The sequence below is a fragment of the Fringilla coelebs genome, assembly GCF_963513975.1.
Source record: "Fringilla coelebs genome assembly, chromosome: 3".
Lineage (NCBI taxonomy): Eukaryota > Metazoa > Chordata > Aves > Passeriformes > Fringillidae > Fringilla > Fringilla coelebs.
Genome location: NC_140030.1, coordinates 78,401,358 through 78,426,567, shown reverse-complemented (window position 1 = coordinate 78,426,567; position 25,210 = coordinate 78,401,358). Strand labels below are relative to the sequence as shown.

At 42.9% G+C, this 25,210-nt stretch overlaps 1 protein-coding gene across 1 annotated transcript in view; it reads left to right on the top strand.

Annotated features, from left to right (window-relative positions):
- Positions 1 to 3,975: 3,975 nt before the first annotated feature.
- The window catches only part of LTBP1 (latent transforming growth factor beta binding protein 1), a gene marked incomplete at its 5' end in the record, with an annotated part of 186,771 nt that continues 165,536 nt past the window's right edge, over positions 3,976 to 25,210 (top strand). Inside the window, 3 exons of the mRNA XM_084202889.1 lie at positions 3,976 to 4,439; positions 4,830 to 4,900; positions 18,994 to 19,282. Of these exons, the coding sequence (XP_084059015.1) occupies positions 3,976 to 4,439; positions 4,830 to 4,900; positions 18,994 to 19,282 (824 nt within the window). The remainder of the gene's footprint in view (positions 4,440 to 4,829; positions 4,901 to 18,993; positions 19,283 to 25,210) is intronic.

Below are 25,210 nucleotides of genomic sequence, written 5' to 3'. Positions count from 1 at the left end.
CTGCAAATCACATATGCATTCAGACTCATGTGTGACTTACTTTAGTGACATAATAAACACCAATTACTTCTTTTTCCTGCTCTGATGACAGTTAGACTAAGCTGTTTTCTTTTGTTCAAAAGAAATACTCTCCACATTAGAGTCATGTTACCTGTATAGGGCTATGGCTAAAGTGTAATTTAGGCTGCAAAATACAGGACTTTTTTTCCAGATAATTGTATAGTACAGAAAAGGAAAAGAGCAAATACAGGTCTCCAGCTGATTCTCAGCTTACAAGAAATTATAGACTGCTTTTCCTCCTTTAGCCCAAAAGAAGTTTGAAGTAATATTACTGAAGCTAATGGAGGTACAGTACTGTAAAAGTTTTCTTAAATAGCCAAAATTGAGGCTAAATACAGCATTTAGCCTTGCCAAACTCTAATGTTAAATGTGAGCTTCCAACCCAGCTCTCCTTACAAGCCAAGACTTGCTGCCTGATGGATCTACAAGATCACCAGGGCCATTTACTGACCCCCTAGCCAGACACATCAGGCAGTGCTGATCATTCAACTTACTGCCTGGCTAATGTGGACATGGAGTCACAGGGACATGTGGTGGCACTGTGGTGCTAATTGCTGGCTCAGCGATCACCTGTGCTCAGATGGCTTCACCCTCAGCAGAACACAGAGCACATCCTCACTGAGGCATCCTGCAAAGGTCCCTGCAGTGCCCTGCGAGCCAGTGCACCAAACACATGCTCCATGAGACAGGGCAGCAGTTGTGTGATGAAAAGAACAGTGGAGGTCTGAGTGCTGCCAGCTTTGACAGCTCAAAACTATTGTCCTTCCTCATTCAACTCACGGGACTGACCCCAAAGTCATGAGACTTGAGCAGAAACATATATGGCAGCTTAGTTCTTCTTTTGGTTTGAATAATGCTATTTTGGTTCTTCTTATAGATACTCACACTCTCAAACTGGCTTCTCCCCTGTCCATTAAGCCATTAAACCTTGAGGCAGTCATGCCATCTCATCAGGGCAGCAGTTCTGCCTCCTGGATCTGTCCTGCTCCCAGTCTTCCAGCCAGCTCTGCCCTTCTCAGCCTCAGCCTCACCCTTACAGCCGAGCACCCAGAGGTCTGCCCCTCTGGTGGGTGGTGTACAGACTAAGGGACTTTATGTTCCCTATGTCCACCCTTTAGTCACAAACCACAGGGGACAAGAACAGAAACAGTGCAAACTGCTTTCCCAACTCTTCTTCAAAAAGAGGGCTGTTCCTGAAAGGTGGTGTGAGATACTAATTCCTGTTTGTCACTGCTTACTCAAGTCAGTGTCTTTTCCACAGCAGCTGGGGAGGCAGCCAGGGCAGGTTTCCCACAAGCAGTGACACCATTTACTGAAGAATCCTCAGAATTTAGTAGTCACCTGGCTTGATTTTAAAAGGCCAGCATCTGGCTGATGCTGATCTGTGCTGGATGAACTTCTTGTCCTTTGGAAGCAGAAACTTCTACATGTGAAAAAATTCTGAGCTGAGATTTAGCCTGCAGTGGTGGTTCACTGAAGTCCTCTTTTAGCTGTTAAAACTTATGCAGCCAACCTGATGTGTTACTGCAGCCAAACCTGACATCCAAAACCTTGTGGAGAAGGAGGGGGAGGGAGGGAGGAAGCAAAACCAGATAGCAGACAAATGGAAAAGTGTGGATTTCCTTTCTACGGGGGGGGAAAAAAAGGAGAACACTGAAAATCAGATCTGCCATATAAATTTGTGAGGAGTGCTTGACCTCTAGCAATTAATTTCAGATAATCCTAAATGTTTTTTCAAGAATGGTTTTTTACCTCAGTGATTCTATGCAAGGCCTCCACCTTTGTGGCTGTATTTCCCTTGAGGTTCCTTACCATTTGCTGTACAGTAGCCAGTAATACACCACATTTGCCCCCTGCTTGACATGACTTAAACCTCACATTTCTTAAAAGCAACTGGCTTCTGCTGTGGAATGATGCAGTTTTTGCCCTCTGTTCAACAAACCCAGCCACACACAGAGTTGTGATCTCATTCTGGAAAACTTCTGAAGGACAGTGGCCTTGTGCAGAGCAACAATCCTGAGTACCACATCAGTTTCTCACCACTTACTCAGTCCTCACCTCCTCACACTGGTTTCAAGGTGTTTTTCTGTTCCCAAAATACTCTAAAAACAGCATAGTTGGGATTGACAATAATTAGCTTTTGGAAGGCTGAGCAGTTCACTTGCTGGGAATGTCTTCCAAGTTAAAAAGACAACAGATGTATATGTTTGCTATGAGAAGAGGCAGTGGTCTCACAGTTATCTTCCCTGCTAACTTCAACCCGGGGCTTGGAAACTTTCAGGGTTTATCTCAGTTTTTCTCTGAAGCACCACAGAGTTTCATTCTCATTTAACCCACTGTGGATTTAGAATACCCAAGTACTTGTGGCATTTTCTTTTCAAACACTGGGTTTCAATTCAGACCACTGGAGGCACAGGAGCAGAAGCCTTTTAACATTGTTGTGGATCCCTTACACTGTGACTATAGCAAGCTCCAAACTCTCATCTATTTAAAACATCTATTTATTTTTGAGCAGTTTTAAATAGATGAGAACTAAAGAGGAAGGGACCGTTGTGCTCTCAACACTGGCTTTTGCCTAGAATCGAGTACACGTAAAACCCTCCTGCTCCCCTTGCCGGCTGTGTAGCTGTGCCAAGAGCATTTAAGAGCAAAATCTCGTCAGTTTGGAGCCGGGGTCAGTGTCCTTAAAGCTTTGGAAAAGAGCAGAGGAGAACCCTGGGAGGAGGACCTGAATTCCAAGCTATTGGATTTGCAAACTGATTCTCCACAAAGTTTCTTGGAAAGAACTCGGACACATCAGCTTCTGAGTATTTTAAAAGATGTACCTTCGGGTTATTTGTGAACTTTGTTTTTTTTGTTTACAGTGCTAAAGGGTGAGATTAGCGAAGACACACTGGAGAAAGACGTGGGCAGTTTTGCTTATACATTAATTACGAGTATACAATTGTGGTTTGTATTTCATTCTTTACTAATACATACTGCTTTACGAACATAAAGGAAGACAAGGAACAATATAATCCCTCCTAATCCTGCTAAGAGCAACCTCTGGCTCTCATGAGGCGGAGACGGAGGGATGTGCTTACCTCAACGTGTGTAAGCGCTTTTATCGAGTCCCCACCTAGAGAGCAAAGCACCTATATTACGCTTTTGGGGCTTTAAAGCCTCACTCATCTCCATTGAAATACAACAGAAAGGTGCAGGTACGCTGCCCCAGCGGCTCGGGCGGCTGTGCGGGCCGGGTCCCGGCAGTGGACAGGCCGGCACCCGCGGGTTCAGCAGGAATTCCCGGGGCTCGCTTAGCCGCGCACCCCGCGGTCACCTGGCCCGGCCGGGCCCCCTCCCGGCCCGGGAGCGCCCCTGACGTCACGGCGGCCCCAGATTGGCTGCGCGGGGCCGGCACCGGGGCAGGGGCACCCTCCGCCCGCCCCCTCCCCTCCGCACACGCTCACTCGCGGAGAAACTCTTAAAGAGGGGCTTGGGAACAGCCCGCACCGGCTCCAGGGCCGTTCCTTCCACACGCAGGCGGACCCCGGGCAGCTCCGGCACCGAGACATCTGCTCTCCATTGCGACCACCCCCCTGCAGCAAACACCCTTCCCCTGCTGCTCCTCCTCCCTTCCCGCTCCGGCTCGCAGCTCGGCTCGCACCCGCCGCTTCCTTTCTTCCAACGATGTTTTCCTGCTCCACGGGGCGAAGTGTTTGCTGAACTTTCCTAACAGTTTGGGGGGCGGGCGGGAGGATCCTGAGGCTTTTTTCCTGCTCCGCCCCGCCCGGAGCAGGTTGGGGGGCAGCGAGCGGAGGAGGGATCCGCGCCCCGGGCGCAGGTCGCACGCACAGCCGCGTCCTTTGGCGGAGAGGAAACCCTTGCGCCACGGCTCCGCGAAGTTCGCCGGCTGTAGGGACTCCCGCTGTGGAAATGGGTCGGATCAGATGGGGCTTCCTCCTCCTCCTCGCTGTCTGTGCGCTTTTGTCACCAGGACTCGCAGCTTCCGAAAAGGGCAGGCTAAGGAGGATCACGTACGTCCTGCAGCCCGGCCGGGGGAGCTCCTCTGGCAGCCGGCAGCAGCGCCCGACCCTCCTCGGGGGGGAGCAGCAGCAACAGCAGCAGCAGCAGCGCCCGTTCAATGTGCAGCTGAACACGCGCTACGGCGGCGGCGGCCCCCCGGAGCGGACCCGGCGGATGAGCAAGCCGGGCAGCGCCGCCGTCCAGCTCCGCTTGGGCCCCGCCGGCCAGGTCCACCCCAACTCCGCCGCTCACGCCTCCTCCTTCGCCAAGCCGGCCCGCTTCAGCCCGCGGCTCAAGGCGCCGCCGGGCCCCCACGGCAACAGCAGCGCCGCCCTGCCCCTCCGCCAGAAGCACCAGCTGCCGCCGCTGCCGGGGTAAGGCGCGCTCCCGTCCCGCACGTCCCCGCTCCACCACCGCAGCTCCCGACCACCGCCGGCATCCCCGTCGCGGCCGCTGTCGCCCCCTCGGGAGGGGGGAGGGCGGGGGGCGGTCCCGGGCTCCGGGGCACCGCGGCGTTACCTGCCCGGCCCGGCGCTACCTGCGCGGCCGCGGTTCCCGGCGCGTCCGGAACGCACCTGGGGGCGGGCGCGGAGCCGGCGCTCCCCGGGCCGGCCGCCCCAGCCCGCCGCGGCCCCAGCCCGCCGTGAGGCGTCGAGTTCCGTCGGGAGGGTTCGTTCTTCCCGCCTTTTGTCTCCCCGGCTCGGCTCGGGATGGGGAGCGGGGGTGCCCCGCCGGACACTGGTCCTTGTTTGCTGTTCCCGCAGGGTCAATGTGTGCGGGGGGCAGTGCTGCCACGGCTGGAGCAAGGCCACGGGCTCGCAGCGGTGCATCAAACGTGAGTAGCCGGAGGGGCGTGAGGTAGCAGATGTGGTGGGACCCGAGGGGACCGGGCTGGCACCTGGCGATCTGGTGGGTGCTGGGATCGTCTGTGGGCAGAGAGGTGCTGGCTGAGCTCCAGAACCCACGGGAGAGATCTAACACTCTCTCTTCCATCCTTAAATCCCTCCTTCCTAACCTTCACCTTTGCTGAAGGGTGAATAGTGGGTGTCTCTTGCGTTTATTCACAGCACAACACATTTTTGGAGAGAGCTTTGTGGAGGCTTTGTATGTGTGACCATCCCCTCCCCATCAGTTCTTGGGTTTTAGGAGTCTATAGAATGGGGGACTTAATAGGGTAAGGAATCTACCAGAGGAGCACAAGTGGGGAGCAAGGAATAGCCATCTACCCACCCTGTCCCTTCACCAGTGTTTCACATGGATGATCATGTGCTAACCACATGGAATGTTTGAAGCACTGAACAATCTGAAAGAAGTGGGTTTGGTGACGGTAGAGTGGTGTAGCTTTACTGGGATAACTAGAAACACAAAATAGGTGCATAAAATAACACTGATTGAGGCAGTCCTGCTGTGCTTTGGTTGTTCTTTCTAATGGGAAAGCAGAAGAATTTCTGCTGCTTTAGACAGGACTCAGAATGATTGCTAATGGCTAAAGTGATGTCATGAGGTCAGGAAAGACTGGAAGGGCATAGGTCTTCAGGAAACTCCTGTGAGTATCAGTGAGATTGGGCAGATCTGGGAATATTGCTGTAGTTCAGCAGGACGGATTGCTGTCCCTGAGAGAGCTGGAGTGAACACTGCTACACTGCTTTCGAGATTTATTATTTTTTCCCCAGTGGCTTTGTCCCTGTGTGGGATTTTTCACAATAGGGAGCAATCACTCTTGTAATCCTGACTAAGGTCAAGTACCTTTGACCTGCATGGACCTGTTGCTAAGAAGCAAAGACTTTATGACAGTAGTTAAAGACAAAACTTCACCATTTCCCTACTAATTTAGACATGTATTTAAGATACTCTTCTAAATTAACATTTTCAAACACATGCTGCTGTGTTAGGTTAGTCACATTTACTTAACATGTGACAAGTACTAGAATGTTTCCCTTCAGTTTACGGTGGTATTTTGAGGCTAACTTCAGAGTTTAATAAAAACCTACCTTAGCTTAAAGACTAATAAAACAAAAATGCTTAGTAATTTCAGGACATTAAGTGAAAAATGTATTTTAACTGTGCTATTGTCAGCGAATTTTATTTTCGCTATTTTGAACAAAGCTCAATGTTTTGGTTTTTTTCTTAATGTCTCTTTCTCTGTCTTCTAGTAACTTTCATTTCCAGGAAACTTTTTTGTTTGTAAATTAGGTCATTTTCTTGGCTTTTTGTCCTTTATGCTTTGTCTTTTTCACTTCTCTGATTATCGCTTATCTTTTCTTTTTTATTCCCTTTTATTTTTAGAGTCTTCAGTAAGGACCAAGTCAGACAATTGGATTTTTATATGATAGCTGTGTAGAATTTAATTTAAATCCATTAGTTACTTGGCTAGTTCATACAGTTACTGGAGGAATGGAGTAGCAGAGACAAAGTTAAAAGAAAGAAAGGTGGGGGATCTTCTCATTTTGTGCCTCTGATTTTAGGCTCTCCTTAGCGTTAAATATTTTTATTCCATGCTCTGATGCTTCTCTAATTCCTCCTAGCAGTGGTATAATACACTTGGCTTGGATTTGCTCAGTTTCACCCCTCTCTTGGCAGGCCAAGGGAAGCACTGAATGTACTGAAGTTGTCTGTTTTGTAACTTAGGCAAACCATGAGATAGCATTGCCTTGATTCAGCTCACAGTCATAAAAGCCAGATATCACCTTTTCTGGAAGCTCCTGATGTTCCTTTCAGAAGAAAAGAAAATCTATAGCTGAACAACAGTTAACCACTTTGTTTCCTCTAAAATGATAAGTGAGTTTTTAAAATTCAGATAGCAAGCTCTGTTGGTTTGGAGTGCCTTCTTGCAGCAGTGGATTAACTGTGCCACAGATGCTGGCACACCTGAGCTGACTTGATGCAAAGTTGGTTTGATTCAGGGTTTATTAGTTCAGGCTCAGTATCACTTTAATAAGCTATTTAGTCTCTAGGGCCAGATTTTATTCTTTTGCATGGTGCAAAGCCTGAGCTAATAAACCCCAGACCCATACTGGCTCTTTCCAGAGCCAACTTCCATTTGTCTGCATCATGCTTCCAGAACCAGAGTGCTGAGAGCCAGCTCTGATCAGCGAGGTTTATTAGCTCAGGTGTAATCCCAGGCTGGAACAAGCAGCATGTGTTTCTGCTCTGCTGCACCTGTGTGAATAAGCCTGCCTGGAACCCTCAGAAAGAGGGGCTGAAGGGGTCTGGTCTTGCAGCCAGGCTGCCTTCCCTTCCCTTCGCCTTGCTGGGTGGTGGTTGCCAGCCCTGCTTTCTCACCTGGGAGGCTGTGGTCGCCGTTCCCTTGGGTGACTTCTGTCCAGGCAGTCTGGCTGGGAGCAGTGGCAGCCACCTTGCTTTTCCCTCAGTAGCAGCAACAGGAGGTGTTTGGAATGTTTCTGTGCAGGTAAGAGGGCAGCATCTGTACAGAAGAAGCAAGGGAACTTTGTAAGTACTTTTATTTAAACTTTAGTTTGGAGCTTAACTGCCTGTTGTGTTTACATTGGTTCATGTTCTCTTGGAAGCCTGACAGTCCTCAGAAGATGAACTTCTGTCTTTCTCTGTATGAGAGTGCCTACCATATCCAATTTAGACATGTAGGGTCTAGGCCCCTCTGTCCCTACTATTTCAGTTTTACATTATAAAGTTTTAAGAACTTTTTTCAAAATCAGAATGACTTAAATTACGAAGAGCTGCATCATTCTAATTAAAAAGATGAAATGATAACACTCAGCATTAGAAGCATTCAGAATTTCTTTGTGCTAGGCATATGATGCCTAACAATCAAAACCGGCCTTTTTGAAGCTTTCAGAACATCCACCTTTGGATAAAGACAAAGGTGGGAAAAAATTGAACCACAACAGTAAACATCTTGGAAAGTCAGAAGCACGTGAAAATGTTTAGGACAAGGATTGTCTTCCAGTCATAGTTATCATAGGTTATAATCTGTGCAAGTGCAGTAATGAGATACCATTGAGGCTGGAGACACCATGTTTTGTTAGTACTTGTTGCATAACAGAGCTTTTTAGAAGCATTAATTAGCTGTGTAACATGTCTGTAAGGCAAGTAAAGCTTAGAGTGTGGGGTTTTTATGATTTCATTTATGGAAATTCAACCACAGGTTAAATGTGGTCTTGGACAAGTTATAACAACTGTCAGGAAGGCCTGTGCTGGAAATCAGGAGTTCCCACCACCCAAATGGGTGTTTATCCTGTTGAAATCTGTTGTCTCCTACTTTGTTACTTACTACTAAATTTCTGTTAGTTAAAACTGCTTCTAAAAAATTTACTCTTCTGCTTGTTTTGGTTTTGTTTGCTTAATGGTAAAAGGAGCTGTTTTTCATGTTGGGAACGTGAGAGAAAATTACCTATTGTACGGAGAATCTGATATCTTAAATCAATGAGAAGAACCACCTTGTAGTAGTAGTAAACCCCTTGTAAAATGTATAATATGTTTTATCTGGAGTATTAATAGCAGTTGTTTGTGAGTGATCTCGATGTAAACTGGATGGTTAAAAAAATGGAAAGGAGAGAGCCAGCGGTTTTTAATGGCATGAGTTCCTTACTGCCAAGGTGTAAGAAAGGCTCGTAAGGCAAAGAGGTGAGGAAGTGGATTTTGGAGGAACACATTCAGAATAAATTTCCTATAGGGAGAGAAATTGCTGTCTGTGTAGAACCCAGGTGTGCCATCCTTGTCAATTAAGATTAAAAGAGTATTAAGCCTTTCTTGGCTGAGGGTGTTGTGTGTTTGCATGCATGTATTCCATGCAGAGGGCTAGTACTTTTGTGTTGTAACTGAACTGAATTCTGTGAGTTTGATCATGAGCTGTCTGTCACGTGCTTGGGCACTTGGGGAAGGTCATCAGAAAATAAGAAAGCAGTCTGATGGCTTTTTCTTCATATTAAAAAATTATCTTGAAAATTCTCTTTTAAGAAAGACTGCCTGATTCAATGTTAAATAAAGACTTAGAGGTTTAGTTTATTTTTCAGAATAAGAAAATACACAACAGTAGATACTTGCTGCTGTAGAGGCAGGAGACTAGAAAGTTGTGTGAATACTTGCCCCGAGGAAACATCCCCTTTGTTCAGTTTCTGTGTCTGCTTGGCCTCTGCCTGTGCACTGCTGTTCAGTTTGAGCCACCTCCTCCTCCCTGAAGTTCCAGAGCTGCACTTCTTGCTGCGGCTGAGTAAGCACACTACAGCTTTGGATCTCCTTCAGGACATGGGCACCTGGCAGTGTCACCAGTGGCTCCAGATCACCTGGATGGAGTGTGCCCTAAGTTGCTTCCAGCTTGTGCTTCTGAATTTCTTGGGGAAGGTGAGGGCAAGATTGCATGCTTAGGTCTTGTCCTGGAATAGGTTGGGATGCAGACCTGGAAACTTAGAAATATACATGAGTCCTCCAGTTTAGATGTGAAACTCTGGATCGCTAAACATTTTAGTGTGCTCGGAATCTACTCTTCTTTCTGCCTTCAGTTCAGCTCTTAGAAAGGGGTATCCAGAAGAGCTGTACTCTTTATCATTGCAACTGAGTACTTCAAATGTTTGCAGCTGTGCTTCTTGGTGGTTTTCTGGTCACAACCGGTTCCTGAGGCTCGTGCTTCATCAGTTTTGTGGCTTTGAGTTTTACCAAGTTCTGTTTATTTACATTGTGTATACAAAGCCTAACTATAACATACTGTCCCCAAATGTTGTTTCTTCTCATTTGAAGACCATCATCTCAGTAAAAGCAATATCAATCTCCTTCAAATTGTGTCTAAATCAAAATTTAATGTCTGAGTTTTAAAGAGACAAACTACTTTGACCCATGTGACTGACCTATACATTAGTCCTTTTTGATCTATCTATCCTTTGATGTGGTTTTTAAACAATTTGGAGTTGAAAAACTGAAACTTTGAGAAGTTTGGTTTTGCCTTTGCTGTGCTTGCTACTGTAATATGTAAATAAAACTTTTGAATTTCATGTACAGGAAATGGGCTTTCATAGTAGGAAAGCGCTTGTCAGGCTGTGGTAGTAATTCTTCTCTGCTTTATTTTTCACTTACTGCCCTTGGGACGGGGATAGAATGACAGGGTCCAAATTCTTGTAGTCTTTGTACATTAGCATTAGCAAGCAGCATGGAGAAGATCTGTAGACAAAACCCTTTGGGTTTGATGACCTGAGGCCCAGGTCATGTGTGTTTCAGGGCTTGCTGTTTTATTTTGGGCAAGGTGTAGGCTGGTCTTGTTCAATGAACACCAGTATGAGGCTGAAATACATTAGGTGTGTTCTTGGAGTGCTCGCGTTTTGAGTTTTGCTTTTTATTATTTATTTTATTATTTAGATATATTTTTTCTTTGCATCTTAAAAGAAATAGAGTTCACACATCTAAAGGTGGTCCCACAACACAAACCAAACCTCTGTAAGCACAGTTGGTACGGCAGCTCCAGAAGAGGCTGATCTGAATCAGCAGTAATGCAGACTTTGAGCGCAGTGTCTGTCTCCTGGCCATGGTTGGCAGCCAGCCTCCCTCCTGTGAGACCAGGCTGTAAAAGAGCTGTGAGAAGATGGGGGAGCTGTTAGCTGCTGCCTGCTCTACGTATGACCATGCCATGTGCCATTCCCTCATTTTGGGGAGGAAACTTAAGTCCACAATTAGTATGAAGTGAAACCTACCCAGCCTTCTCTTTGTGAGACACTGGGGACTTTACTGGAAACAAGCTCATAATGGTACACAGTCTGCTTCATGCAAATACTACAAGTGTGTATAGAATTAAGACAGAACAAAAAAAAAAAAAAGAACCTTAGAAGAAACTTGTCAAGATGTTGTGCTCTCACCTTGGAGCACATGGCAGATTGATAGTGAACTTGTTCAGCTCATTGCAGCAGTTAGTGTTAACAAAAGAAGCAGGACCTGCAGTAAAATTGTGGTAAACCTACAGTGGATAAAAAGTCCTGAACACTTCCCTTCTTAATAGAGAATCAGAATGAACACTGAAAACTGAGGTGTTTTGGTTTTATTTTATTCCCTCCCTTTCAGTTTGTTGGCTGTTTGTTTTCAGTGGAGTAGAAAGCTGTGTATGTGCCAGGGAAAGCCGTGGTTTGTCCCTCAGTTGGGCACTGCCTGGTTCTGCACGTGTGTAGGAGCAAAATGATGTGTTGATAGAGAAGTGATGCTTTCATTCTCCCAGTAGTGGTCTTACACCTCTCTCCTTACAGCCACTCTTCCTGAGCATGGAGAAGGGAAGAGCTGGAAGGGAGCGTGCTCCCCTCTCCTTCCTGTCCTGCGAAGTGGCTTTGTGTTTGGGATCAGCGAGCCTCCCAACCTTAAAGGAAGCTTGGATTGCCTGGGAGCTCTAGGATTTGTGGGGGGTAGATGAAAAGGGGCACACACCTCCCTAAACTGTCTCCCTGTGCAAACTCTGGAGTAGTGTGTGCTAACAGATTATTGATGGGTTGGGTGGCGAGTCAGTCCATGCTCTGTAACTGGTGTGTTTGTTGTTAGACTGATGTTGGGCTGGGTTTGAGGTTTCTTTCTTCAGCTGGCTTTTTATTCTGCCTTTAAAAGAAGCAGTACATGTGTAGCCGAATTTATTCCTAGAAAATAGATCCTGGGCACTGACTAAAGAAAGGAAGTGAATCTTTAGCATTTCTCCACATCTGTGACTGCACACACAGGGGTAAGAAGCATTTTACATTTAGTAAGGCAAGATGTTCATTTAAATACGGAGCTAAAAATAGGTCTGCTTGGGCATGTTCTTTTTTTTGTGAAGTGCAGATAGTAATCCCTGCATGTGGGAAATTGTTTTGTGTCCTATGGCAAGATTTGCTTTTTTTATAATTGAGATCAGATTTTTATTATCCCTAGATGGCAGTTTAGGCCTGGAATTTCAGAGAAGCTCAACCAAATTGTGAACTTTTATTGAGAATTGGTTGAATTTAGGGAAAACTTTATGGTACTTACTGTTTTGCTACTCTGTTGTAATTAATAGTTTTTTCTCTAGTCTTTCTCTTTTTTGTAACACTTCAGTTGTCTGAATCCCGCATCCAGTTAAATATTTCCAGTTGCCTTTTTACTGAGCTTGTCTTAGTTTGTTCAGTTTCCCGCAAATTTATGATGAAGGATTTTGTAACAAAATAATTAAGCACTTGTGGAGAAACGTTAAGAGCATTTAAAAGGATTGCATACTTGAGTGTTAACCACTCAAGCAGCAAAAATGGTGTGTAACATGTGAATCTGCTGGTTTCCTTGGCTTAGTCCATTTTGTAATGAACAATTTTCATTTTTATTTGTGTGCACTGGAATGATAAAGGGATTTGTAGCATGTGAAATGTTTGTGTTGTCAGAATATGCATAGTTATGATCTCCTATAATTAAATACTTTAAAATGCCTCTCAGATTGTACAGTCTTAAATATTTATATTATATAAACTCCAGTAAACACAACATGAATGAAAATGCCAAGTTTTAAACAGGGTATTATATTCCTGTTGCTGATAGAATAATGCATCCTCTTGCTGAAGTTAAGCTTTTGAAGTATTTGAGTACAGTTGCTATTCAATTCTGCTGAGTCTTGGCATTCAGAGATTCTACTATGGAGATAACATAGAATATAATATTAGTAAAGTACATTATGTTGCCATAAGGTTAAGAGAAAAACTGGTTTTTTAGTGTGTTTGCTTTAAAAGAAATATGTATGCTAAAAGCATTGTTTTTTGTTTCCCTCCCTTCCTGGAGGTCGTGTTTACATGCCATTGTGGGAATGAATCTGATGGTTTGAAGTGGACAGCAAAGAATTCCAACTCATGCTTTCATTTGAAGTATATTTAGGGAAAGAATTCCTTAAGACTATATAGTTATGATAAAAACAAGTTCCTGTGTAGAAAGACACAGATGGTTGTAATACTACCTCCATTAGTAGTGTAGAGGGCACGCAGGTTTTCTGCAGTTAATGTAATTTCTTAGGATTGTATAAATGTAATTTCAATTTATTTATTTATTTATTTAATAAAATGGTTTTACAGCAAGATTGTAACACCCTTGATTGCAAATTCCTCTCTCCTTCATTCTCAGTGAATGTTTAGAATTATTGGATACATTTCTGGTAAACTTTTCAATTTTTGAAACCCCTTTGGTATGAGATACCCAGACAGAGAACTAGGTCCCCAGAAAAAACATTAGCTTCAGTGAACTTTTGGATTTCTCGACTCCAGTTGCATCCTCAGTCCTGACAATGACTTGATACTTAAAAGGGTTTTCAGAGTAAAAGGGAAAAATTAAGTGGTGTGCTAAGCAGTAGGGTAGCTCAGAGAACAGGAAATTCTAAAAAAAATTGCTCTTCTTCAGGATGTCAGCACCATATTCAGATTTTTCTGGGGCAAACTGGAATATGCCTCTCTGCTTTCAGAGCCCACAGCTTGGTGCCTTCCAAGGAAAGCGCTTCACTGCTTTTCTTCTGGAACCGGTGGGGGATCATCACTCTGTCTTTCAACCCGGCAGGGGTTAAAGGTGCCTTTGTATCACAGCTTTTTGTTTAGGATGTGCACTCAACCAAGATGAGCTTTGGTTTGGTTTCCTTGTGTGCTCGAGGAATAAAAATCTCGCATTCATGCAAGAAGGCAGTATTTGTCATGCCTTTGACAGTGTTCCTATGTTGCATGTAAAGAAACTTGAAAACTCTGCCCTCAGCACCGACCTATCCATGTCAAAGTGTTGGTTTTTCCCCTTTCTGTAAACTTGATGCATGCTTTGTTTCTCAAGCATTTTGTGCTGGAATCTGAAACAGCTCTATGCTTAAAATCCTCTTTCCAATTGCTGTATTTTCTATTATTTGCCCTCTGGCATGTATTGTGCCTGACAGGATTTACACACTCCTGTGGGAGAAGTTGATACACACTGTGCCAATGTGCACAGTGATGAAATTTGTTTAAACTGGTGCTGAACTGTTATGTGTACTCAAGAGGAGAAAAAAAGAGGTAAGTTTAACATGGAAAAAGAAAGAAACCTGGTAGATGGGTGCATTAGAAATAGCATGACTTACAACACTGTTATAGCAATTGTGTTGAAGCATTAGAAGTTCAGGAATGACATTGGAAAATGTTTTTGGACATTTAAGTACAAACCATCAGCAGGAAAGGAAATAGGTGAAGGTGGAGCTGAGGCTAAAAGGCTAGAAACTTGGGTGCAGAAAACTTTTAGGATATTTAAATTTATTGTGAGTTTCTCACTGAAAAATACATTTTTGTGGATTTCTGTTCTCCACAGGGAAATAAACTTGTAAATGTGCTGTCGCTTTTGAGGAAGTTAAAAGAAGTGATTAGCATAGGAATGAGATTGTAACGGTCTTAACCCAAGAATTAGTGTTAGTTTAATATTACTTTAATAGAAACATTATTAGGACAAGCAGAGCTAGTTATATTTGTATTTTGATTCATTTGAAGGAAAAAAATATAAATTTTTATCCAAACTTCCATAAATGACAACATTTTATACTTACTGATTCAAGATAATAAATTGTGCTTAATTTGGAATGTATTGAAACAAATTACATTCTGTATATGTAGAAGTTTTAAAATATTTATGTGGTTTGAAACTATTATAAATCTTTTATTTTAGGTCTTGCTTCTGCAAATATTTATATACACTTTCACTGTAATGACATGAGCACATGGACTGAAAAGTGTGTATGCATAGATAAGTCCCAAACCAACATAAGATGTTTTGGAAGGGGTGTGTATAAAGCTAATGTTAATGTTATTTTACTCTTGCTATTCTCAAAGCATGTCACAAATACAACCTTGCTGGGCCTGATAGGCATTCATCAAAGCTGGTAGCAGTCTTTTTGAGAGAGTGGTGAGCAGTAGTTGATTAGGGAAAGATGTATAAAAAGGATGAGCATTTTGGGATACAGTTTTGGCCCTTTTGTGACTTAGGTACTTCCGAAGCAAATGTGTCACTTGACTTTATTTTTAGTAGATACAGATTACGTGATCCTAAAACATAAACCAACCCAAGACCATCCTTGTCCCTGCCCCCCTGTGTTGGGTCTGGCTGAGCTGGAGCTGTGCTTTGCCCTGGTACCTAGGAAGGTGTTGGTAACACTCCAGGGTTTTGGCTGCTGCTGAGCAGCGCTGGCACAGCACCAGCAATGTTCCTCAGTGTTCCCTTCCCCCATCAATAGGCTGGGGTGGGAAAGATCCTGGGAGGGGACACAGCTGGGACAGCTGACCCAAAGTGACCCAAGGGGTATTGCATACCATATGACATCAGCTCAGACAGAAAAGCTAAGGACAGGTGAAGAAACAGAGGGCATTTGTTATTTACAAAGGTTGCCTTCTGATTCAACCCCTACAACTGCTGAAGCCCTGCTTCCTGGGAAGTGGCTGAACATCGCTTTCTGATGGGAAGTAAAGAATAAACCTGTTTTTTTTTTTCTCTTTACTTGTGTGCACACAAACTTTTTCTTTAGCAAACTGCCTTATCTCAACCTATGAGTTGTTTTTAATCTTATGTTTTTCCCCTGTCTCGCTGGGGACTGATAGAACAGCTTAGTGGACACCTGGCATCCAGCCCAGGTCAACCTCACCACAAGCCATACTTGTGGGAAGTGAGGGAAGATTGGCTATATTGGCTGTGCCTGGCCTTTCAATGTGGCCAACTTCCATGGCACAGCAAGTTTTGGATGTTGCAGCAAAGTAGCTCCAAGAGCAGATCAGTCAACCTCTGACAGAAAAATCTATTGAGACTTACTAAGCACAAAACCAGCATTCTTGCTCAGGAAGTTGCTGAGCCTCTAATTCTTAAAAGCTGTAGTGGTATAAACTTTTATTGTGTCTCACCCTGTCCTTAAGCATCCACCTTAGTAATGGAGGGAGAACATTCCACTTAAGTGGATCTTTAATCTGACCCCCTAAGCTTAGTCTCATTATTTGCATCTTTGCCAAGCTCCATTTTGAATTTCCAGTCATGACCTCCTTGAATTGAATAGGATGAAGCCAATTGCCTTTAACAGCAGTATATTGGCTTGCTTTTCAGTTTTGAACTTAATACTTCCACGCTGCAGGTTTTGGAAGCCTAGCTTTATGGAAAATACTGGTGTTTTCAGTTTTATGGGCCATTATTGTTGTCTTCAAACAAAATAATTAGGTCATTCATTTGGCACACTACAGCTGTCTTGAACGTTTTAGAAACTAAAGTGCTGTATTATGTCAATTAAAATGTTCATTTTAATTCTTTCCTAAAAACGTGATCTCTTATCCAGTTTTGTGATCTTCTATTATGCAACAGTAACGAAGGACTTCAGTCCAAAGGTTCATTGCTGTGGGGATTTACTGGGGGGGTTTTCAACCTGTTTTCACCGGTCTTATAATATATTTGCTGGATCTCCTGATGGTTCTTTTGTTAAGGGCCAGTTAGAGTAATGCAGTTTGTCCTGCAGGGCATTTGCTTCGTGTACATGTAATGTGTTTCAGGGTTTACTTTACTGTCAGTAAAATAAGAATGTTCAAGTCTGTGTGGGCAAAAAAGATGAGGTAATTTCAAAACAGGTTCTGTTTTTAGCTTTACAGTTTTAAATTCACTGCAGGCTTCACTTAAATCAGTAGAAACTCAAGTTTTGGTAGGCTTCTGAAGCACAATTTTGGTTCTCAACTACAGGAAAAAGAGTTGCAGTCTTTCCAGGGTTGTGTTTTGTGTATGTATACATTGTTACTTCACCTTGAGGGGAGATAGGCCATTAGCAGTGTCCTGGCAGAGTGGGTATTTTTTCATACTGACTTTTGGTGTGGTCTTCTTAGCTTACTTCTGTGTTGAGTCATTAGTTTTTAAATAATTTCTTGAGAAACTTAGAGGTTAATATAGGCACATGTCCATAAATCTCCACAAATATATGAATGCTTACTCAATGTAAAAATGGGACTTTTGAAAGTCTTACTTTTTTAAAGAATTTTTTGAGATTTTTTCTAAAACATTCTTAACTGGGCCCAAATTATTTACTGTGATTTTTGCACATTTCATACAGATTACCCAGGTGATGGGGCCACTCTTCTGGTCTTAAGAGTCTCTCCTCCAAAGCCTGTGAAATTTAATTAGGATTTCAGGCTCCTGATTTATTTTCCACTATATGATTTCAGTCATGTGCATATAATTGAATTTTCACTGTTTCTAGCAAAATCTAAGTTTTAAAATAAGGCACAGGGGAAACTTGGCTTATCTATTACAACATATGCTTGTTGCAAATCCCTTCTCAAGTTTGCAGTGAAAATGGTCTTCAGTCTTCCAGCAAAGACAAGACAGAGTCTCAAAAATAAACCAGTAGAAGTGAGCAAATGATATATTTGTGTTGCCAGGGAGGTGTATAATAGGCAGTTAAGGTAGCCTAGCTAAATGTATGAGAAAGAAGAGGACTTGCACATGGGGGGAAAGTGTATGTGAAATAACCCATGCAAAACTCAGGTTTAAGTTGTAGGGCAATTCTGGTGCTGTGTGCAGTTGGTATATATGATACATTTGCCAGTGGATAAAATAGGCCTCCAAACTAACACAGTCCCATCCTAATTAGCTAATTCATATATATTCCTGTGCATTTAATTTATTTTTATGTATAGAACAATGTATTAGAACTTGATTGAAGTGTCAAGAACTCTATTTGGGCCATGGTTGTGGACTGATTTTTAAAGAATAATATAATTGTTCAGTTGGATGTATCTGAATATGGTGCAGAATCCCATGTTACAGTTCAAGATATTATCTTACCTATTCTAGTAAAAAAATTATCACCTGACATGTAATTTTGTTGATGTTAAAAGATCATTAACAATATAAAAAATTTGCCTAGTTTGTAGGAACAAAGTAGCTCAGCCATGTTTTGTTCTTATACATGCTTTATTGTATACCATCTTTAATGTGAATAATGAATGAATGTTTTTTCTTTAATATTAAATGGTGTCCTTTAGATGAGATAATTAATTTGTTTTGCCATCTTTATGTGATGCAAATTTCAGCATTGAAAATAAATCCTCAATGTAGACATGCCTTTGCAGTATTATCTATATACATAATCCACAGTTGCTTTTGCTTTTCTTCCTCCAGTTTTTTGATGGGATTTGCTGCTCCTCCAGGTTTCTTGTTCATTCAGAGTGGAGTTGGTCCTGCATGAGCTGGGTGTTGAGTCTGGGCTGGTTATTCACACTCCCTCTGTAGTCACTGGATAGAGCAAGGCAAAGCAGTGTAATCCATCCTCTCTGAAGGCAAAGTGTATTTAAAGAATCTGATCTCTTTTCACTGATGGCACAAAGAATCTATAGAAGCTGGTCTGGGATAATCACAAGCACCCTTCTGTTTCTTCCCAGGTGTAGCAATGTCTTGGTAGCAGCAGTTCACATCGCCTGTGTTGTTACAGTGGGGGCACTGCAGGGAATCTCGTTTGGGTTTTAGAGGGGGGAGGGTTGAACTACTTCACACTTCTCTGAACGTTTTGGTGATCTATAATGTGGCTGTAGGGATTCATTCTAGGCACCTATGCAGCATCTCATTTTAAAACAGTAGTGAAATGAATCCCAGCCTTGATCAGTAGTAGAGTTCTGTGCCTGTGTAGTATTGTTTCATCAGATGCAGTTTGGGTTTTTCAAGTATGAGGAGAAGAGATGCTGAGCAGAAAGGAGGAAGATTTGAAATAATGCTATATTTCATGATTTAACTAGTGCATTTCCCATTTTTTAGATCCAGCATTTTTCTTTTTGAAGTTGTTAAAATGTTGTGCATGTCTTTGTGCTAGAAATCAGTAAAAGCTGTACCAACTTGTATATTATCTTTTGTGGAGCTTACCCATGTTGCTCTCTCCTACTCCAGTGAACATTAACAATGAATGCCTTTTTTTTATTGTGGGGAGGGATTGCATTTTCCTTCCTGCTTTGTTTCACAGGCACTTTTTTAAATGTCTTTCCTTAGCTAACTGCGCACCACCGTGCCAAAACGGAGGGATGTGCCTGCGACCTCAGCTTTGTGTGTGTAAACCAGGGACAAAAGGCAACTCCTGTGAGGATACAGCCGTGCAAGACACATCTTCCCCTGGAGGCCGGAGCCCCGCTGTGCCCCCGTGGCCCATTCCCCAGCAGGCTGCCCAGCAGACCTTCTCCCAGAAGGTGCAGGTCCCGCCCAAGGTTGGCCCCGTGGCTCAGATGGCATTCACCATCAAGCAGAAGCCTCCTGTTGGGTTAACTCAGCAAATGCAACCACAGTAAGTGTTTTCTTTGCTCTCAAAGAAGTTCAGTATGTCGGATTTATAAAACGTTGTTCCTTGCAAGTGTTTTCAAAAAATCATATTTAAGATTTTTTTTTAAGACAGCTACTTGTTTTAACAGTCTAAACATCCACTGAAATCTTATAGTTATTGCTTATGAGCCAGATTTCCTAACCTGAACAAAATATCCCATGGTATCAGTCAACCTCTGTTTTCCTTAGAATGATACTGCTGTACTAATTTTGGAGGAATTATTCTTAATTTACACTAGTGACCTTTTGAGTTTATGCTAGAACGAAGTCTGACATGGAATTCTGGCACATTGTGTAACTGAGGAGAGTAAGATTTGGTGCTTCTCTTCTGGTTTCTTCTATTTGCATTATGTTTTCTCTTTTAATAGAAGTGTGAGTGGCTGTACGACAATGAATATTTCTGCTTGCTTGTGTTTGAGGTTCAGGATTGTATCTGACTGCCATAAGCAGCAAGGAAACACCCATCTTGTTGGACAATTTTTTCTCTGCCTCTTTAGTAGCTGGTGACTTAGTCAGCCTTTGATATTATTTCTCTGAGCTTTAAATACTTAATGTAAGTCTGAAATTTCTTTAATTGTACTGTTGTTTTTATTGATATGTGCAACCTTAATTTATTTCAAGGCCCCATTTGATATGGGGGAGGGAGGATCACAGGAGGGTGGCAATCAAGTGGAATAGGAACAGTTTTAGGTGTTTTCAGCTACTGCTATCCTTCCACCTTCAGGTGAAGACAAAAGGTGTTTCTGTCCTGTAAGAGGTGTTGCTTTTGGAGAGGTTGCTTTTGCTTTTAAGGGAGGTGTAGTTGGTCTTGCTTCTAGTCTCTAGAGCAAGGTAATCAGAACTAGGAAATAAACTGTGTTTTCCTGTGTTCAAAACTGTAAAAATGAATGTGGAAGGGTGGTGTGTGATTGTAGAGTTCTGCACCTGAGTCATCCCAGGCTCCTGACAACAAAGTGCCACTTCCTTTCCAAAGCTACATCCGAGAGCAGAGATCATTGGACACTCCCCCAGTGTTATTTGCTGTCTCACAACCCCTTTTTAAGGTTTTTTTTTTCCCCTCCCAAATCCTTCTAATTCTTTGTACTAACTGTGGATCCACAAGGTCAACGAGGTTCCTACATGTCTTCCGTAATAAGAGAAATTTACATGAATTCCCTTGGAGCTCTAAGCCATAAGCCAGTATCTTCTTTGAGAAGGTAACACACTGAGGGCTTTAGGAACAAATACATCCACAGTCTTGAAAGACAGAGAAATTGCTACCCAGTTTTAGTATTTCCTCCTACTCTGAGTCCAGTTTTGTTCCTACCAGTGAAGCAAGGCTTATTGAAGTACTAATATGAAGGGGGAATTTCCAGTGAAACCATCAGGATTTTTTCCTGTTCTTCCTCTCCAGACCAGCCGGACTCATCACCTGGTGTCTCTGCTTGGCCCCATAAAGAGCAGTGCAACAGATCAGTACAAAAAGGCCAGACAATTCCCCTCTTATCAGTATTGATTCTTGTAGAGTATACTTTCTTTTTTCTCCCTCCCTCTACACAAAAACATTCTCAAGGAATTTTTTTTCTGTTGCAATAAAGGCCAGTTGTCTAAATTAGGTAGAAAAATATACTTAAAAAAAAAAGGAGAGTGGGAGGAAAGATAAAAGAATGTAATTTGTACTTGCCTGAAAAAAAAAATTGTCATCTTTTAAGCCCTCTAAAACTTTACTCAGAAGGCTTGTGGCAGCCTGTAGAGAAGGTTTACTTTATTCCTGGAATAATGTCAGGGATAAAGGGTTCCTCTTGTAAAAAAAAAAAAATAGAGAAGATAAGTTGATTTTTTTTTTTCCTGTGCTACTATGATAGTTGTTAGGCTATGATGCTCAAAATATTTCTAGAGAATACCTACAGCATTTTATGCTTCACCAAAATCTCTTTACCTGCTTGCATGAGACACCATCACAGATGTAGAGGAAGCAAATTCAGACTGACAAAACCAGTCACCTGTTACCTGCTATCCAGAGAGCCTCTGCATGCTTCCATGTGCAGTGGGCTTTGTTGTTCGTGTGAGCTTCTCATTCTCAGCCTCGGATTTTCTCCTAATTGTAGAGAGACTTTTTCAGGTAGAACTGTTACCCTTTGGGATCACATGAAGAGGAGTCTATTTCAGTTAGCTTAATATTGGCATGGGAAAATGGGAAACTGAGTCTCTGGAGTCCTGAGAACACCACCAGCCTGCAAGCTTGGCTGAAGCCAGGAGTAGGAGCTGGAGAGGAAAAGGACTGTTGCACAAACCAAAGCTGTTATATCAAGTGCAGCAGAAGGTGGATGCTTAGGTACAGCTGTTGAAATGAGTGCCAGTGACAGTTCAGTGATATCAGGACAATTTACAGGGCTGAAGGATCCTTCTGAGGTCAGTTCTCTCACACTGAGAGGCAGACAGGCTATTTCCTGGGTTTTTTTTGGATATGTTGTGATCTTGTATGTTGTGTGAGGCTGCCCAGATACTGTTGGAATGGCTTTTCCTGTTTCCACTCCTGGAAAGTGGAGTCATCCACACTTTCAGTGTGGCGGGTGTGCTGATCTGGACACTGCTGCTGTGCAGTCAAGGACTGGACTGGTGAGAGCCAGGGCAGAACCCAACCTGGAACACCTAAATTGGCTCCTAGAGGAGATTTGCCTCTGCAGAGATTCTGTCTTGCCATTCTGACAGTTTTTTTGTGTTTTATATAGCAGTGCAACTTTTCCAATTTCAGTTATCAATCATGCATGCTTCCTTAGGATCATGGTGGCAATGATATTTAGGAAAGCAGGGAATTCATTTATTTCTTTCCAGATACCATTTTTTGAAGAATAAGGTGATGAACAGAAGGAAGGCTGGAGAGAGATTAATTTCCTGGAATATCCTGGGTTCAGCAAGTCTGTCATAGCTGTGCTCTGAAGATGGATATACTGTCAGGTACAAGGTCTCATCTCAGAAAAATGTTAGCAGAAGGTATAGATGACTGTAATTGAAAACAAGTGGTGTTTCAGAAACAAAAATCTGCTTCTTATTGGAACCTGTGGGGAATTCTGATCTCAGTAACAGGCGTGCTTTGTGGGCCTGAATTCCTGTGATAGCTCTCCAGCAACTCTGGGTGTTCCTTTCACATCTCATGTTCTCACTTGTTGGCAACAGGATAGCTCCAACAGCTTGGTTTTGTGCATTTACCATCTGTGTGAGCAGAACTTTTTTTATTAAGGGATCTTTCTAGTACAGTTTTGGAAATGATCACCAGAAAGAGTACAGCATCAACCAGCTGGAGCTCAGTAACACACTGAAGTGTCACAGCATTGCTCCTTCAGCCACCTTTGCAGGCAGGTGGTGATGAAATGTGAAAATCTGCTTTCATGTTGGACAAAGCAAAGCTCATCAGAGGAGTGGTGAACTCACAGACTCCAGGTGACAGATTTGGACTTACTGGTGTGCCTTATGTGCCCAGAAATCTCTGCTGAGAGGTCCCTTCCACACTTGTGTTCCTGGGTCACTGGCTCTAGTCCTGTGCTATGAGGGGCAGATGTATTGCCTGCTAATTTTAGTAAGCCTATCAACTGGTGTCACAAAGCTGGTTTTTGACTTCTGTTCAAAGATGTAATATTTTTTCCAGTTTAAACTATTTTTTCCCAATTTTAACTAGTTGATGGCAAATCAGTGTGAATTTAGATTGGAAAAAACATGCCTGAAAGAAGAACTGGGCCTGTTGTTATGACCCTACTGAAATCAACAACATAGGACAGTCATAACAGAAAATTGAATACATGCTTGGTATATTATATAAATGCAAGTTAAATGTTTACGTATGTATTTAAAATCTGTAGAGAATATTGACTTTCTATTGTGCAAACTCCTGTAGTCTGAGGATCACTGTAAAGTTGAGACTGTTCTTTTGGCTATTTCCTCTCTTGCATACCAGTTCTTTTTTGTATCTTTGACTGCATGTAATTTGTTTTTTAGAACTTCTGGTTCTAAGATTGGTTAATATGATGATGTATCGGGTGATGGTCTAAAAAAGATCATAGTCAGGCTTTTTGAAGCTAGTGTGAAAGGAGCATCTGGAGGACATCCTTTTTCACTACCATTATGATAGTTTTGTACTAAAGATGTACAGAGCAAGAGAAACTCTTTATTTACGAGAGCCCTGCACTTGAACTTCAGTGTGAAGTCTGTTTGAAAATAGTTTATGGAAGCTCTTGATAATATTGAACTTCTGTCCAAAGAGACCTTGACTTTTTTTTTTAAGGAAACCTTTTTAGGAGCAGCAGGGATAAAACTTGGGTTGGAAGTACGAAGCAATCAGATCCAACCCTTTGCTTATAGCAGGATGACTTACAAGAGGTTGCTTTGGGATTTGTGTGGTTGAGCTTTGAATGCTTTCAAGATTGCAGGGTTGGAGATCTCCAGTATTTGCCAGCTTCTGTTGCAGTGTTTGGCTACCCTCAGGAGAAACAAGTATTCTCCTTTTATCGTTGAAGTTTCCATTGTTGCACATTTATTGTTATCTGTGTCTTTTTGCTGTATTCTTCTAAGAAGTCTGGCTCAGCCTCCTCTACAGATTCTCAAGAGGCAGTTGCAGATTTCAGTATCATCCCCTTGAGCTATTATTTTTTTTAAGAACTGAGAAATCTTTCTCCTCTGATGTTGTGAGTCCAGTCTCTTACAGTCTTGGTGGCCCTCTACTGGCCTTGCCCCACCGTGCTCCTGTCTTGACTTGGGGAGCCCAGAACAGGTCTCAGTATTTGAGATGTGGTTTCACAAGTGTGTGATGGAGGCAGTAATCACTCCCTGACCTGAATGGCTGTGCTGCTGCCCAGGGTGAGATTGGCACTCTTCATGTCAGGATATGCTCCTGATGTGTTCAGCTCCATCCACCAGGACCTCCCCTTGTTGTAGGGCTGCTTTCCAGCCATTTTGGTGCCAAATCTACACTCTTGCACAGAGATGTGTGCATGGATTGCTACCTGGTGCTTCAAAGCTTCAGTCAGTAAATCATGGGCTTCTGGTTCTGGTTCTGTGCTCCTAGAGCCCAGTGACAGAGCTGTCTGAGCTTACATTAGCACCGTGTGTTACTGTTCACAGACTGCAAAATTCAGCTCTAGTGGTCAGAGGTGAGATCTTCCCAGCAGTTCTTGAGCTCACTCTTTGTGTTAGGGAGATGAAAAACTGGTGTTCTGTCTGCAGGTTATGCTGATGAGTGCATCCCTTCAGTACAGACTTCTAACATGGAATGAACTCATTGCTTGTCTTAGGATTGCCAGGTGGCTCCAGGGAGAATCAGCAAAGTAATTTTTGCATTGTGAGCTCTTTAGGGTGCATTCTGAGATGCCTTTTGCACAGTCTTTTCAACAAGAGACTTGCTGCAGGGAAGCACAGTGTACCCTATTACCCATCAACTTATTCATGTTCTTCCTAATTGTAAAGAGTTTGTAGAGAGTTTGTAAAGTTTGTAAAACTTGTAAAGAGTTCATGCAGATCAGTTATCCATATTATCTTGTAAGGCACATGCCTTTTGAGAATGTCAATGTACACTTCCCTCTCACAATCCCAGCATCCTGAACACACTCCATGAGGTAAAGTTAACTTTTTATTAACTTGTCATTAAATTTGGGGTTTTTTTGACTGCTGCTGGAATATGTTTATGCTCCTGTATGTCAATACAGCAAAAAGAGACAGTATGTGTGTGGAAATCGCTGTCTTGCTTTCAAGGCACTGCTTTTCAGGAAAAAAAAAATTGCCTCTAAGCTGTACTGGTGCTGTCAGCTCAGTTGAAAAGCAGACAGTAAGCCACCATTTCAAGCCATAGCATTTTTAAACTAATTTTTTTCTAGTTTAAAAACATGTGTGCCTGACCATTCAGTGTTTGAATGCATAGGTGGGG